This window comes from Myotis daubentonii, chromosome Y (assembly GCF_963259705.1).
Source record: "Myotis daubentonii chromosome Y, mMyoDau2.1, whole genome shotgun sequence".
In the NCBI taxonomy this organism is placed as follows: Eukaryota; Metazoa; Chordata; class Mammalia; order Chiroptera; family Vespertilionidae; genus Myotis; species Myotis daubentonii.
In genome coordinates, this window is record NC_081862.1 from 16893450 (window position 1) to 16907179 (window position 13730).

Genomic DNA, 13730 nt, shown 5'->3' on the forward strand with positions numbered 1-13730 from the left:
AAATACTGATGTAACGGAAACATCCTTCCCATATACACTCAACTGGAGATTGAACCTGCATGCTAGGTTCGATGACTAGAATAGAAACTGCAACCTTTTTGGTATACAAGAGGCTCCAACCAACAAAACCGCCCAGCCAGAACAGGATAAGCAACTTTTAAATTTTTATTTTTAACAGCATGAATAAATAACATGAAAATAAAAATCATATCAACTACATAATAATAGTGTCACACTGTTTTAAAAAAATAGAACAAACCTTTTAGCAGTTTTACTGAAAAAAGCTTGATTTAAAAAATAATTAGGTTCTGACTGCTTACTTCACCACTTTCACAATGATTTTCTGCTTCTCTATAAAAAAAGCTTGATCCTGTTAACACATTTAGCACATGTCTCCACGAAAGGCCTATTAGATGTTTTTTGTTTCTTTTTAAAAATTTACTGACTGATTTTAAAGAGAGAGGGGAAGGGAATGAGAAGAGAAACATCAATCTGTTTTCCCACTATTTATGCACTCATTGATTGATTTTTGTAAGTTCCTTGACTGGAGATCTAAACGTAACTTTGGCTTAATGGGATGATACTCTAACCAACTGAACTAACATGCCAGAGCTAACATGTAATTTTTATGTAAGACAACTTCTTAAGTACATTAGGTCTCATAGCATGAACTGTCCTGGGCACAAGACACAAGCAGATAACAGTGCTTTCCGAAACTTCTTGGTAAAAAGGTAAACAATTCTATAATCAGGGTTCAGGAAAACCTAGTTTTGGTTAGGTTCTATTTTAGAATCACCTCAAAGGGTATGTCAAACACTGGACCATTCTAAATGCCTGAAGACACAATCCAAGGAGGAGACAAGAGCCACATTTAATTGGTGATAAAGATTGAAACAATAAAGAGAAAAACTATACTTGATAAGTGAGAATGCCTCACCAAAATATACCTCAAGACCGTATACTTAAAAATAAATTATATGTAAGATGCAAATGATATTTTTAAGACAGGTTATTGAAATCCAGAAATAAAAAACTTTTCTGGCCCTAGCTACTTTTGCTCAGTGGATGGAGCCTCGGCCTTCAGACTGACAGGTCACAGGTTCAATTCTGGACAAGGGTATGTACCTCAATTGTAGGCTCCAGCCCCATCTGGTCGGAGCACGTGCGGGAGGTAACCCATCGATGTGAGGCACATGGATATTTTTCTTTCTCTCTCTCTCCCCCTCCCTTTCACTACCTTTAAAAATTAATGGAAAAATATCCTCAAGTGAGGTTTAACAAAAAAATAATTTTTTTTCTATCCTTTCAACCTGTTTGTCATTACTTTCCTAAATAACTAGCTAAGAAAATAAAAAATAATTGCAAGTTAACACTGGTGGGTCAATATCTGACAAACCTTGACATAGGTAGAATTGTTCTTTCCTCATGATAATCACTATCACATTCATTTATGTATTCCTTTAAAACAGTTAAAACGCGAACCATTCGAATAGCTTCCTGTTTTGCACAATTAACACTGTCTTTATCACCATCCAACACACATAGTGTATCATATGAAGCTTTCAAACGATCAAAGCAAGACTGAATGAAGTCTTCATGTATAACAACCTGTAAGCAATAGGGGAAATAGACAAGTCAAGATGTTTTGCAACTTAAAAATCAGTTATGCTGACCTAATTAAAGATAGAAAAATGTCAACTAATAGGTAATTCTCAATCATATTATATTTTATCAAGCAATAAGACACAAAAAGAACCTGATAACAAAAAAGCATTTATTTTTCAAAACTAAACCAAAACCTTCTGGACTAAGTGTTAAAATAAAACAATTTTTTGGCTGACCCAATATAACATTATCTTGTCAATGCCAGCAATTTCTGCAAATCTTTATTAATTATCTAACTAGATCAGTGTTTATTAAACTACTAGAAGCCCGGTGCACAAATTTGTGCATGGGGGGAGAGGGGCGGGAGTGTCGCTCAGCCCAGCCTGCACCCTCTCCAATCTGGGATTGCTGGCTCCTAAATGCTTCTGCCTGCCAGCCTGATCACCCCCCAACTGCCCTCCCCTGCTAGCCTGATCTTGCCCCCAAATGCCCTGCACTGCTGGCCATCTTGTGGAAGCCATCTTGTGATGAAGTCACTGAGGGCGTGATGCCACCTAGGCTTTTTTGAAATAGGATATTTAGAATCCTAGGGCTTTAAAGATGTTTCAGGACTGACCTTCTAAGAGGTTTGGGGAAGAAAAAGGAAATAGGGGAGACTGAGCAGAGAAAAGCTGGTTTTCAGTTCTTACATCAGTTTACATAATCTACACTAATAAAAGAGAAAGATGCAAATTAACTGTACCTCCACGATGCCCACCAGCCAATTAGGAGTATGCATCTTAACTGGGTTAATTTGCATATGCAGGCACCAAGCAGCCTGGGTCTCTGGGACCATTACCACCCTGGGAGAGAAGGGCGGCAACACAGCTTGACAGCAGACAGCAGGGCCTGCTTGGCCGTTGCCAGGGCAACCTGGGGAGCAGGCAAACTCGCCCACAGGCAACACCCAGCAGGGCCTGCCTCCTGGCCCAGGTGTGCGATTGCAGGGACAGCCACTGTGGTGGGCCAGACTGATGTCCTCCTGGGCATGCCAATGGGATCTGCGGGTCTGCGAAGCCTCAGGCCTCCAGTGCACACATCTTCTCCTCCCTGCCTGGCATGCGAACTTCCCCGAGGGCGCGGTCACCCACTCGCGCCTGCAATAGTTCGGCATGCACACATCCTTCGGACAGTGTCTGGATGTTCTGGGTACTAAGGGTGGGCGCCTGTGAGATGACAATGAGAGGGCGGAGTGGTGATGCCCTGTTCCTGTGAAGGCCAGTGCAGTGACAAGATCACCTCCGTGGGGCTACTGCAGATGCTGAGGTGGGAGTAGGTGCGGACAGACATGCCGGGACCCGATCCATCCTTGCTGTTTCAAGGGACCTGGTATATATGGCATACTGTTCTTAATATGTTTGCTCCCCTTAGCACTGTGTGTTTTAACCAAGGTCACCTCTCCGAGAAAGGTTGTTTCCCCAGGTAGGAATTTTTCCCTGAAGTCAGGGAGGGGATGCCTCTCCTAGAAAGGTTGTTTCCCCAGGTAGGAATTTTTCCCTGAAGTCAGGGAGGGGATGAAACTCCTTAACTAAGTGCCAGGCGGGTAATTAATCACTTTAACTACGAACAATCATGCTTAAGCTACATAATCTTTACTCCCTGGAATGGAGATAAGAAACACCCTAACCTTTGGAATAGAGACTGATAGGATTGGAATCAACTGGTATAAATACAGATGTAACAAGACAGCAGGACACAGAACTTAGAAGTCAGAACTCAGAAGACAGAACCTACACAGAACCTACAGACAGAAGAACTTCGCTGGAGAGAACATGGCAAAAAATCCTGGACTGAACCTGACTACAGAAATATGGCAAGAGAACCTGACTAGAACCTGGTGACCGAACCTGGCTGGAGATCTCAGACAGAACCTGGCTGGAGAACCTAGCGAGGGAACATGGCTACAGAACCTGGCTGGAGAACCTGGAGAACCTGGCTGGAGAACCTAGCAAGAGAACATGGACACAGAACTTGGCTGGAGATTGTGGCTAGAGATCCTGGCAAGGCTGCTGATCAACTGAACGCTGTCTCCGTGTCATTCCTTCTTCGCCGACTCCATCCACACCTTTGGGGACCCCTGGACCCGCTGGGGTTGGACCCCAGCACAGACACAGTTGGTGGGAGCAGGCAGCCCTTGCTGAGGTGCCTTTGGTCAGCGTTCAAGATCGGGAACCCAGAGGAGGTGAGGAGTTCTGTCCTCTCAGTGAAACAGTGGGATAGTCAGAGTGACTGTAGAGAAGGAATGGGCACGTTGGGTGCCAGCACCCATGAGCGAAGCCTGCCCTGACTGAGCCTCTCTCACTTGGGCCTAGAGCACTCCTGCCAGGCAGCGGGTGACAGGACGTGCTTTTCCAAGTTAATGAGAAAAAACATTGATTCTCCCACTGTCCACGAAGGTGGAAAGTAGAGTGGGGAGACATGCGAGGAGTGAGCAAGGTTCCCTGTCCCGGGTTCCAAATCTGCCATGGTTCCTTTCACTGCTGACTAGAGATATACAACACACTTAGAATACCTAGTAATTCCAATGGGTTTAAGCATGAAAAGAAAGAAACAAATATGGAGCTGTCATCTGTTAAAAGTGTGGGTACAAACTGGAAGTCGGACATTCCCTGAGGGGTCCCGGATTGGAGAGGGTGCAAGTTGGACTGAAGGCCTCCCCTAACCCCGCAACCCCCCCCCCCCCGCACGAATCTTCATGCACCAGGCCTCTAGTATAATTATAATGTCCCTATATAATACATAACTATATTTTAAAAAATCCTAACCACCTAAAGGTAAGTGGCATCATTCATCAAATTAGCATTATGTAAGGTCAACTGTGGATTAAATAGTTAAGTATTTTAGACAAGAGTTAAATTAATCCGTAGTTTTTACATTAATACTAAGTTTAAAAAGAGTATACTAAAACACAAGATGACTTTCAAACTAATTGTAGTGCAACTTCTTATGCACTTCAATGCTTACCTGATTGACCTGTAACCTGGGGCCAAGGTTTGTATATATCTCCTTAAGGAGAGCTATAGCTCTGTTGGCAATGTCATCATTACTCTGAATCACTACCTAGATCCAAAATTATAGTGTGAGTAACAGTGAAGATATATTTAATTTGACACTTAAATTTTAAAAATATGCTCAATTATTTTAAAGAGTATTCAAGAATTTAAGGCTAAGTTGATTTTGACACTGAAATCAAGTAACAAAGTCTAATACATTTTAAAATAAAGAATTAATGGACATAAAACGTAAGTTTTCAGAATAATGAAAATGATAAAAAATACTTTAAACAATATTATTTAACACTGCAGTTTGGTAGCCAAGCTGTGGTGTTTTCAACGAGTTAACTCAAATAAATTAAAAAATTTATATAACAGAAAGAGCAATCCTGATAACACCAGGAATTTTTGCATATCTTTATCAATTATTTATTTAAATCAATGTTTTCAAAACTAGGTTTATAATCGAATGGCTTTAAAGATGTTTCAGGACTGACTCTGGAAAAGGTTTAGGGAGGGAAAAGAAAGTGAATAGAACAAGAGCTCCTACTTCAGACCTACCCTCCAAAGGTAGTCTAATCCTATAAGTTCCAAATCTTCCATCATATAGGCTCTTCTTTTTACTACTAGTTTCCCTTCTCGACAATTAACAGCTTTGAAGAATTGTTCAAAACATTTCATTCCATTTTCAGTTAAAAGGGAAGGATCAAGTTGAAGCACATTATTTTCAAAGAAGTCCTTATTAATATCCGGATCTAAGTCTGGTTCATCCCCCATTAACTTGGAATACCATTTAAAGCAGGCTTCACGATCACAAAGGTAAACTGCATTCTCTGCTAAGCATTTCCATATTTGTTTTGCCTGAGGAGCACAGAGCCACAGCTGGCCATCCTTCAGTAAAAATCTTGAAAAATTTAAGAAGTCAGTAATTAGGTTATATCATTTTATTCTCAAAGACAATTTATTTTGATATGTCTGAAATAATACTTTTATCACAATTATAGTAAAAAAGGTATTCTTTCAAAAGAACTTCTTATCCATATAACTAAGTAAAAAATAATCAGGTAGTTCATTTGTGAACAAGCATGTATTTATGGGGAAGCTATAAAGTTAGGTGACTTGACATAAATATTAAAGCTTTTTCCTTGTTCTAAAGAACGTCAGTCTTTGAAACCAGATACTGATTAATTCCCTGCTTATATATGGTTTCCCTGCCTATATTTGCTTATATATTGGAAAATGAGGCAATATACTAAAAATGACTTTCAGAGATAACTGAATGTTTTTACAAAATAAAGCTGTTTAAAATTTTTAGTTTCTGAAAATATTATACTCAAAACCTGGTGGCCACAATACATACATAATTTAAACTTATTTCTGTTAGTCATTATTAGTATGCTTATTTTAAAATGTCCTCTAGAGCTTTTTAGTTGTGTCACTATTAGTTTATTCATTAAAATAATATTATGAAGTTTTGAAGATTCTGCTTCAAGCAGTCTCCTCAGTAAGATTCCAGTTTCTTCTACCACTGCCTGCAATTTCCATGAATAACAGTTAAACAAAACAAGGTAATAATAATGTAAAAAATGACTACGCATTTAATTCTGTTATCAAAATGATGCTGGCTTCATGACCAACAGAGTATAGCATATTTATTTAATGTCAGTGGGTTTCTTCTTTTGTGTCTTAAAGTATTCTAATATCCCCATAATTTAGATCCAAATTTAGATTTATAATGTCTCCATAATTGTAGGTATGAAGCTTTTTTTCTAGCTCTTAATTTTATTTAATCTTTCCTGCCTTTATTTATAAATGAGCAATATGTGGTCCAGAAGCCTAAAATCAATAATTTTCAAACTCAGACTCTATGATAAGTCTGAAAAATCACTGCTGTCATAGGAAGAACAGAGACTTTAAAGTGAGACATACTGGATGAGTCCAGAAATCCAGTATTACTTTGAGGATTAAAATGATTAATAAGTACAAAGCTAAATATAAAGAATTAACTCTTTAGATACCCTTTAAAGAATAAATTGCAGTACTAAGTATTTACTGAGCAGGAACTGTAAAAGGTCTTTTGATTCTAAACTTCAATAGAGTAGATAAGTTCTAAATCACTGGTCTTTTCCAACAAAACTACGTGACATAATATATATGCATTTATAACAAGGAAGAGAGTCTCAACACAGGAGGGCTAATCTTTTTTCCAAGGCTATTAAAAAATATGAGAAAAATTCCAGTCATCAAATTTTATGATCAGGTCAACCCAGAAGATTACATAGCATATGTTTCAAATATGCTTGCTTTATTATGTGTTACTTGCATTCCTAAAAAAAATTTATTCTTTAAGTTATATATCCATAAATACACACACATATATTGTTATCAAAAGACAAGCATTACTGAACAAACTCAGCCTAGGACTATCTTTAGCTTTGGCTTAAATTAAAAGATAGGTAATTTTTCCTTATCCAAATGTAAAGTGATGTTATTACCTATGCCTTTATCAGCCATTGCTAGAATAAACAGGGCACCAGAGAGCACCAACCATCTTAATCCTTACTGCTTACGACAGCATTAACGAAAATGCAGTTTCCTAGCTGACTGTTTTTGTGTCCTATAGTTCAAACTTTGAAAAATGTATAATAAACTTTTTTACACAAACTATAACACAAATACCTCCATTTGAATTTTTTAAGAAAGTTAAATGTTAACCAATACTTAATAATCAACAAACAGAAAATGTAAATTAACTTATGGCAACAGTATTTATTTGGTAAAATATTTAGCTGCAGGGTGGAATGGTTATCTAAAAGACTTAGCTATTAAAAGAAAAAGAAAAAAAGAGAAAGGCTTGGCTATGAGGAGTATTATACTGCATTCCTTATATGTGTGCCTTAAAAGAGAATAGCACTATAAATTGCTTAAAACCAACCTAAGGAAGTTAAGCCGTTCTTGGACTTCTTGAACATGACTATATCTACTTCCAAGCTTTACAGTCTGTGGGTCATAATCTTCATGTTCTGAAGTTTAAAAAAACAATGCATTATGCACATGTATATCCACATCACTGTTGACTTTAAACAAAGGAAATTAAGAAGTCAATAATTATTCATCAATAGTCAACTGTAATAATATTTACATATATGCAATTTGCCCCACAAAAATAAACACTTGTTACCTAGCTGATGAAAAATATGATCAACTGTGGTATTAAAAATAATTTTTCAGCACAACTCCCATTCTTCAAATATTTTAAGGTAATTTGTGATTTTTTTCCCTTTTATTTTTCCTTGTTATATTAAAATTAACCATTGTACAGAAAAGTATTTTATGTACAAAATACCATTAAGAGAATTCATAGAAAATTAAAGTGACAGAGCTGTTACTGCATTTGATGAAGTTATCACACAATTACTTCAATTACAAACTATGATCAAGTATTCAAGAAACCTACCACTACCATTATGGTTATGAATATACTAGTGCTCCGGTGCACGGATTTGTGCACATGGAAAGGAAATTAATTAGATGGTTGCTGGTGGGGCGGATTGGGTGAGACTGGCTAGACATGCCCTGGAGGCAACCTCCCGCAGTCCCTCCCCAGCCAGCCACACCTGGGGTGGCTCCATGGCTCAAAGGGTGTCTGCGGAGTGAGCAGGGTCCCTCCACCAGGTGGGGTCCCTCGGCCTGGCTTTTGGGGATGGAGCTGAAACTGGCTCTCCCACATTCCCTGAGGGTCCCAGAGTGTGAGAGGGCACTCTGCAAAGTTGCTGTCGCTTGGCAGCTCCTGTGTTGAGCGCCTGCCTCCTGGTGGTCAGTGTGTGTTATAGCTACCGGTTGGACAGATGGGCAGTCGCTTAGCCTTTTATAGATATAGATATACATATTGGTAAGTACTCCTAGCCTAGGTTGAAAATCCTTTATTTTATCCTCACTGGAAAAAATGTTTTGTTTCTTTAAAACATTTTAAATTGATTTTTAGAGAAGGGAAGGAAAGAGGGGCGGAGGCAGAGAAACATTGATGTGAGAATGAAACATCAATCAGTTACCTCTGTACCCTCCCATACGACACATTGAACCCCCACACTGGGCATATTTCCCAACCAGACCAGAAATCAAATAGGCAACCCCATATTGCACTGCATGACACGCAACCAACAGAGTCATGTTGGCCAGGGCTGGAGGATATGCTTTTATTGTTTAAAGAAGGGAAAGAGACATTGCTCAGTTGCCTCCTGTCAGCACCTTGGCTAGAGGCTGGGGACCAAACCCACAACACCTAGGTATGAGCCCTGACTTGGAATAGAACCTGCATCCTTTTGGTGTATGGGATGACACTCCACCTGAGAACCATTGGCCAGGGCTGGATATCCTTTATTCTTAATATTTTTTAGCAAGTACTCTGGACGTACTTCATTAACCTCATGTACTGGGTGAAAAGTCTTAAGTGTTTATCAATTAAAAAGCAATGGAGCCTGACTGACATGGCTTAGTGGTTGAGCCTCAACCTATGAACCAGGAGGTCACAGGTCAGTTGATTTTTAGTTGGGGCACATATCCGGGTTGTGTGCTCAATCCCCACTGAGAAGAAGAAAGCCAATCAATTATTCTTTCTCATTATTGATGTTTCTCTCTCTTTTCCCCCTCTTTAAAATAAAAAATAAAAAAAGCAGTGGAAAAAAATAAACACTACCTATGTCCTAAAAATACTATTGATAGTGTTTTATCAGTGTTTGATATGCTTCATTCAAAAAGAATGAAGAACTCAACTAAAATATGGGTTTACAACATAAAAAGCATGGCTTAAAATTTCTTATAAAGCTATTCAATTCAATATCAAGCAAAATTAAAGTCGCTAGAGAATTAGAAAAAATGGATAAAGCTCTGTCTAGAAATGACAAAATTAATTTGCTGTGTAAAAGAGGAAGACACTGAAAATAAATGACTGCATTAAGTTCTGTTAGCCATTCAAGAATCTAACACATTTATTTCAAAATTTTGAAGTTGTAATTTGGAAATTATATAATTCATTTTCTATATTTGTTATAACAGCTCCTTTTGAAATTGGTAAAAGGCAATCTGAGTCTTCAAAACGACACAATTTTTTCTATCAGAAAAACCTCAATTATAAGTAAAATCCTGACTCACTATAAAAATGGATCATAGAAAATGTTTAGTTATGTATTAATCTGGGTGTGGATTTAGTAAAGAACATTATGACTGCCCTGGCCAACTAGCTCAGTTGGATAGAGACTAGTCCCAATATTCCAAGGTTGCAAGTTTGGTCCACACTGAGGACATATACAAGAATCAACCAATGAATACATCAATAAGTGGAACAACAAACTGATGTTTCTCTCTCCTCCTCCTCTCTATAAAATTAATAGAAAAAGAATATGATTGCTTGGTACTTCCACATGCAAAGGATCAGCCAGCAACCTTAAAATTTTATTGCTTACTTTCATCAAAAATAATTCACTGTACCAAACCTCAGGTCTCCACAATTATTTTCTACTACCTACGAGTTTTCTGTTTTTGTTTTCCCTGAGCACATACATTAACGCCTCTGACTAAACTTTGGACTGCCACTGTCCTTAGACTGCTCTTTGTCTTTTAAAAGACTATTATCTAAAACACTAGAGGCCCAGTGCACAAAAATTCATGCACTTTGTGTGTGTAGGGGGTGCGGGTGGGGGGGATCCTTCAGCCTGGCCTGCATCCTCTGGCAGCTTGGAGCCCTCAGGGGATGTCCACCTGCCAGCTCAGGCCTGCTCCCCGGGGGATTGGGCCTAAATTGGCAGTCAAACATCCCTCTGGCAGCCTTGGAGCCCTGCCTGCTTAGGCCCGCTCCCCCTAAGTTGCAGTTGGACATCCTTAGCACTGTGAAGGAGGTGGTAGAGGCTTCTGCCACTGCCGCTGTGCTCATAGCCATCAGCCCTGCTTGTGGCTGAGCGGAGCTCCCCCTGTGGGAGTGTACTGACCACTAGGAAGCAGCTCCTGCATTGAGCATCTGCCTCCTGGTGGTCAGTGCACATCACAGTGACCAGTCATTCCCAGTTGTTCTGCTGTTAGGGTCAATTTGCATATTATTTTATTATATAGGATATTTGCATGTATATGTACACACATGTATATACATCCATGTAATTATTCAAAGTATGTGTATAAATGCATATACACACATACATACTGACGTGTATATATTTAAAAGATTTTAGTTTTAGATATACACTGAGTGGCCAGATTCTTATGACCACCCCATCAGTACTTCGTTGGGCCACCTTTTGCCTTCAATACTGCGGTGATTCTTCTTGGCACTGACTCCACGAGATGCTGAAAGGTGATGCGAGGAATCTGACACCATACCTGATGAATACCACTGTCCAGTCTGTGAGATTTGATGGCTGTGGAACCAGCTGCCTGATGGCTCTTTTGACGTCATCCCACAAATGCTCAATTGGATTGAGATCAAATGATTGTGGGGGCCACCTCAGCAAGGTAAAGTCTCCCTCATGCTCTTGAAACCACTCCTGCACAATATGAGCACTGTGGCATGGCTCATTGTCTTGTTGGAAGAAGCCATCTCCATTGGGATACACCATCAACATGATAGTATGAACTTGATCAGCAATGATACTTAGGTATGTTGTGCTATTCAGATGTTCCACACGAATTAAAGGGCCCAAACCATGCCAGGAAAACATGCCCCAAACCAGAACACTGCCCCCACCAGCTTGAAGAGTTGCACTCATGGATGTGAGGTGCATGCTTTCATGCTGTTTCCGCCAAAATCTCACTCTGCCATCTGCATAATGCAACTGGAAACGTGATTCATCGGACCACATGACTTTTTTCCAATGCTCGACTGTCCAATCATTGTGTTCCTGTGCAAATTGGAGACGTTTTATCTTGGCAACTGCAGACAGCAAAGGTATTCAAACAGGCCTTCAGCTTCCATATCCCATACGATGCAGTGTACGACTCATTTGCTTACAAATGTCAGATGATCATAATAATCTGGCCACTCAGTGTATGTATATACATGTGTATACCCTGTATATACAGGGTACACACATTTAACAGCTGGTAGATCAATTCTGAAAATGAGATTTTAATAAGCACTGCCTTTAGAATTATTCACAGCATGTGTCGACATTTTTGGGGGGCACCCTCCATACTTAAAATTGTTTGTACATGGGGCCTTTTGGGGGACATCGCTGAGGGGATGGTTCCCTAACCTTCACTGCTTCTCTCTTTGGGATGGGTTAGAGCTTCCCTAACTGCCGCATCCCATCCTTAGGAGGTATCACACTTCTGGATGGAGCTGAGGCATGGGGAGTGCTGACTCAGGCTGCGAGAACTGGCCTCCTGGTGCCTCCCCGGCTGTGAGGTGGGGCTGATAGGTGAGAGAGCCCCTCCTAGCTCCTGAGAGGTGGTGGGCAGGTGCCAGTTTAGATAACAGAGGATCTGAGAAAGAATTTGTGATGCTGTACACGACTGCAATCCACCTTCTCCATGGCCATTTGCTGGGGAAGAGGGTTATTTTTCAGAGTCCCCTGGGGAGAGCAGGCAGCTTACATTTCATGCTGTGGCCTGGTAACAGCCTCCCTTACTCATCACAAGATAATGTCCCAGTCCACTGCAACATGCAACTTTTTATCTTAGAAAAAGGACAGAACATAACGCTGTCCCTGGTCAGTGAGGGCCCTGCACCAATTTCGCAGCAGTGGACAGCCAGCAAGGGCCTGCTGATGGCACTCATCATGCTGCTCATCCACTTGCATTGTTGCAAGCTTCCTGGCCTGACTGCCGACATTTTTGTCACATCAATTTGCATATTCCCTCCTATTGGCCGTGCATGCTACCATCTTTGTCGGGGAGTTACAGTTAATTTACATATTACTCTTATTAGGGACCCTAGGCCTGGCCAGCAATCAGGGCCGATCTGTGGGGCGACTGGCAGGGTGATCAGGGAGCCCTCACTGGCACCCGCCTTGGCTGGCCTGAGCCTGCAGGCTGGGGGCAGCTCCTGCATTGAGCGTCTGCCCCCTGGTGGTCAGTGCATGTCATAGCAACCGGTGGTTCCACCAGTTGAGTTGCATATTAGGCTTTTATTATATAGGAGGATATATATGTGTGCTTACTGAGGAATATTTTTCAGGTATAAGGAGAGAGACAGCAAGAGTAACTTTGTTTTGAGATAAAATTTCATATCTATATATATAAAAGCCCAAGTGACCATTATGCTGGAACAACAGGTCATTGTGACACGCACTGACTACCCCAATCCTGACCGGGGCCTGCTGGCCAACCTCTCAGTTCCTCCCCCGACCTGGTAGGCCCTGACCGCCGGATGGGGAATGAGGAAACAGGGGTGGGTGGTTGTGGACAAAGGTGGCACCAGGTCAAGGTGAGTGTTGGCAGGGGGCGGTCACAGCTGCTGGCAGCTGGGGAAAGGAATGCCCCGGTCAGCAGCTGGCAGCAGAGAAAGAAAGACCCTGGCTGGCTAACCTCTTGGTCCCTGAAGGCTTTTGAAAAACCTTTCTGGAGAGGCTTTTCTTTTCTGCCCAAAGGTGTGCAATTTAAAGGGAACTAGCTTCAGAGCCACCCACTGCGGAGCTGCCTGCCACAGAGCTGCACAATCTCTACCCCCACCCAGTCAGGCTGTGTCTGGTGGGTGGCGGGACGAAACACCCCGAGCTGCTGCCCACAGGTGGGAAGCTGGCGGGGGTGGTGCGTGGATGCAGGGGCCTTGGAGGTGGACCACCTGGCCCTCAGCACACTCTCCACCTGGAGGTGTCCAGCTGCCGACATCTGATTCCATTAACTGAATCAGTGGTGGGGTGCAAAGCGACCTGGGAAGGTGAGGAAATGAAACTTGGGGTGAGTACCACGGATGCAGCCCCTGTAACCTTCTCTTACCAGGATAATACTGTGCTCCCTAACCTCCCATGCACAAAGAGATAAATGTGGATTCACAAAGAGGCGGGACCCCAAGGAGCTTCAACTGGAGCGATGAGAGGAGTTACTCACTTCTCCCCCCACACTCCCCTCCCCTCCTGTTGCTTTAAGGCTGCACTCTCCTTGCCT

General features: G+C 41.3%; 1 protein-coding gene across 1 annotated transcript in view; it reads right to left on the minus strand.

The window, feature by feature from the left end:
* LOC132225556 (probable ubiquitin carboxyl-terminal hydrolase FAF-X) overlaps positions 1–13730 on the minus strand; it is a 273762-nt gene that overhangs the window by 136900 nt on the left and 123132 nt on the right. The window contains 4 exon segments of the mRNA XM_059680650.1: positions 1397–1608; positions 4609–4700; positions 5195–5541; positions 7573–7660. Coding sequence (XP_059536633.1) covers positions 1397–1608; positions 4609–4700; positions 5195–5541; positions 7573–7660 — 739 coding nt within the window.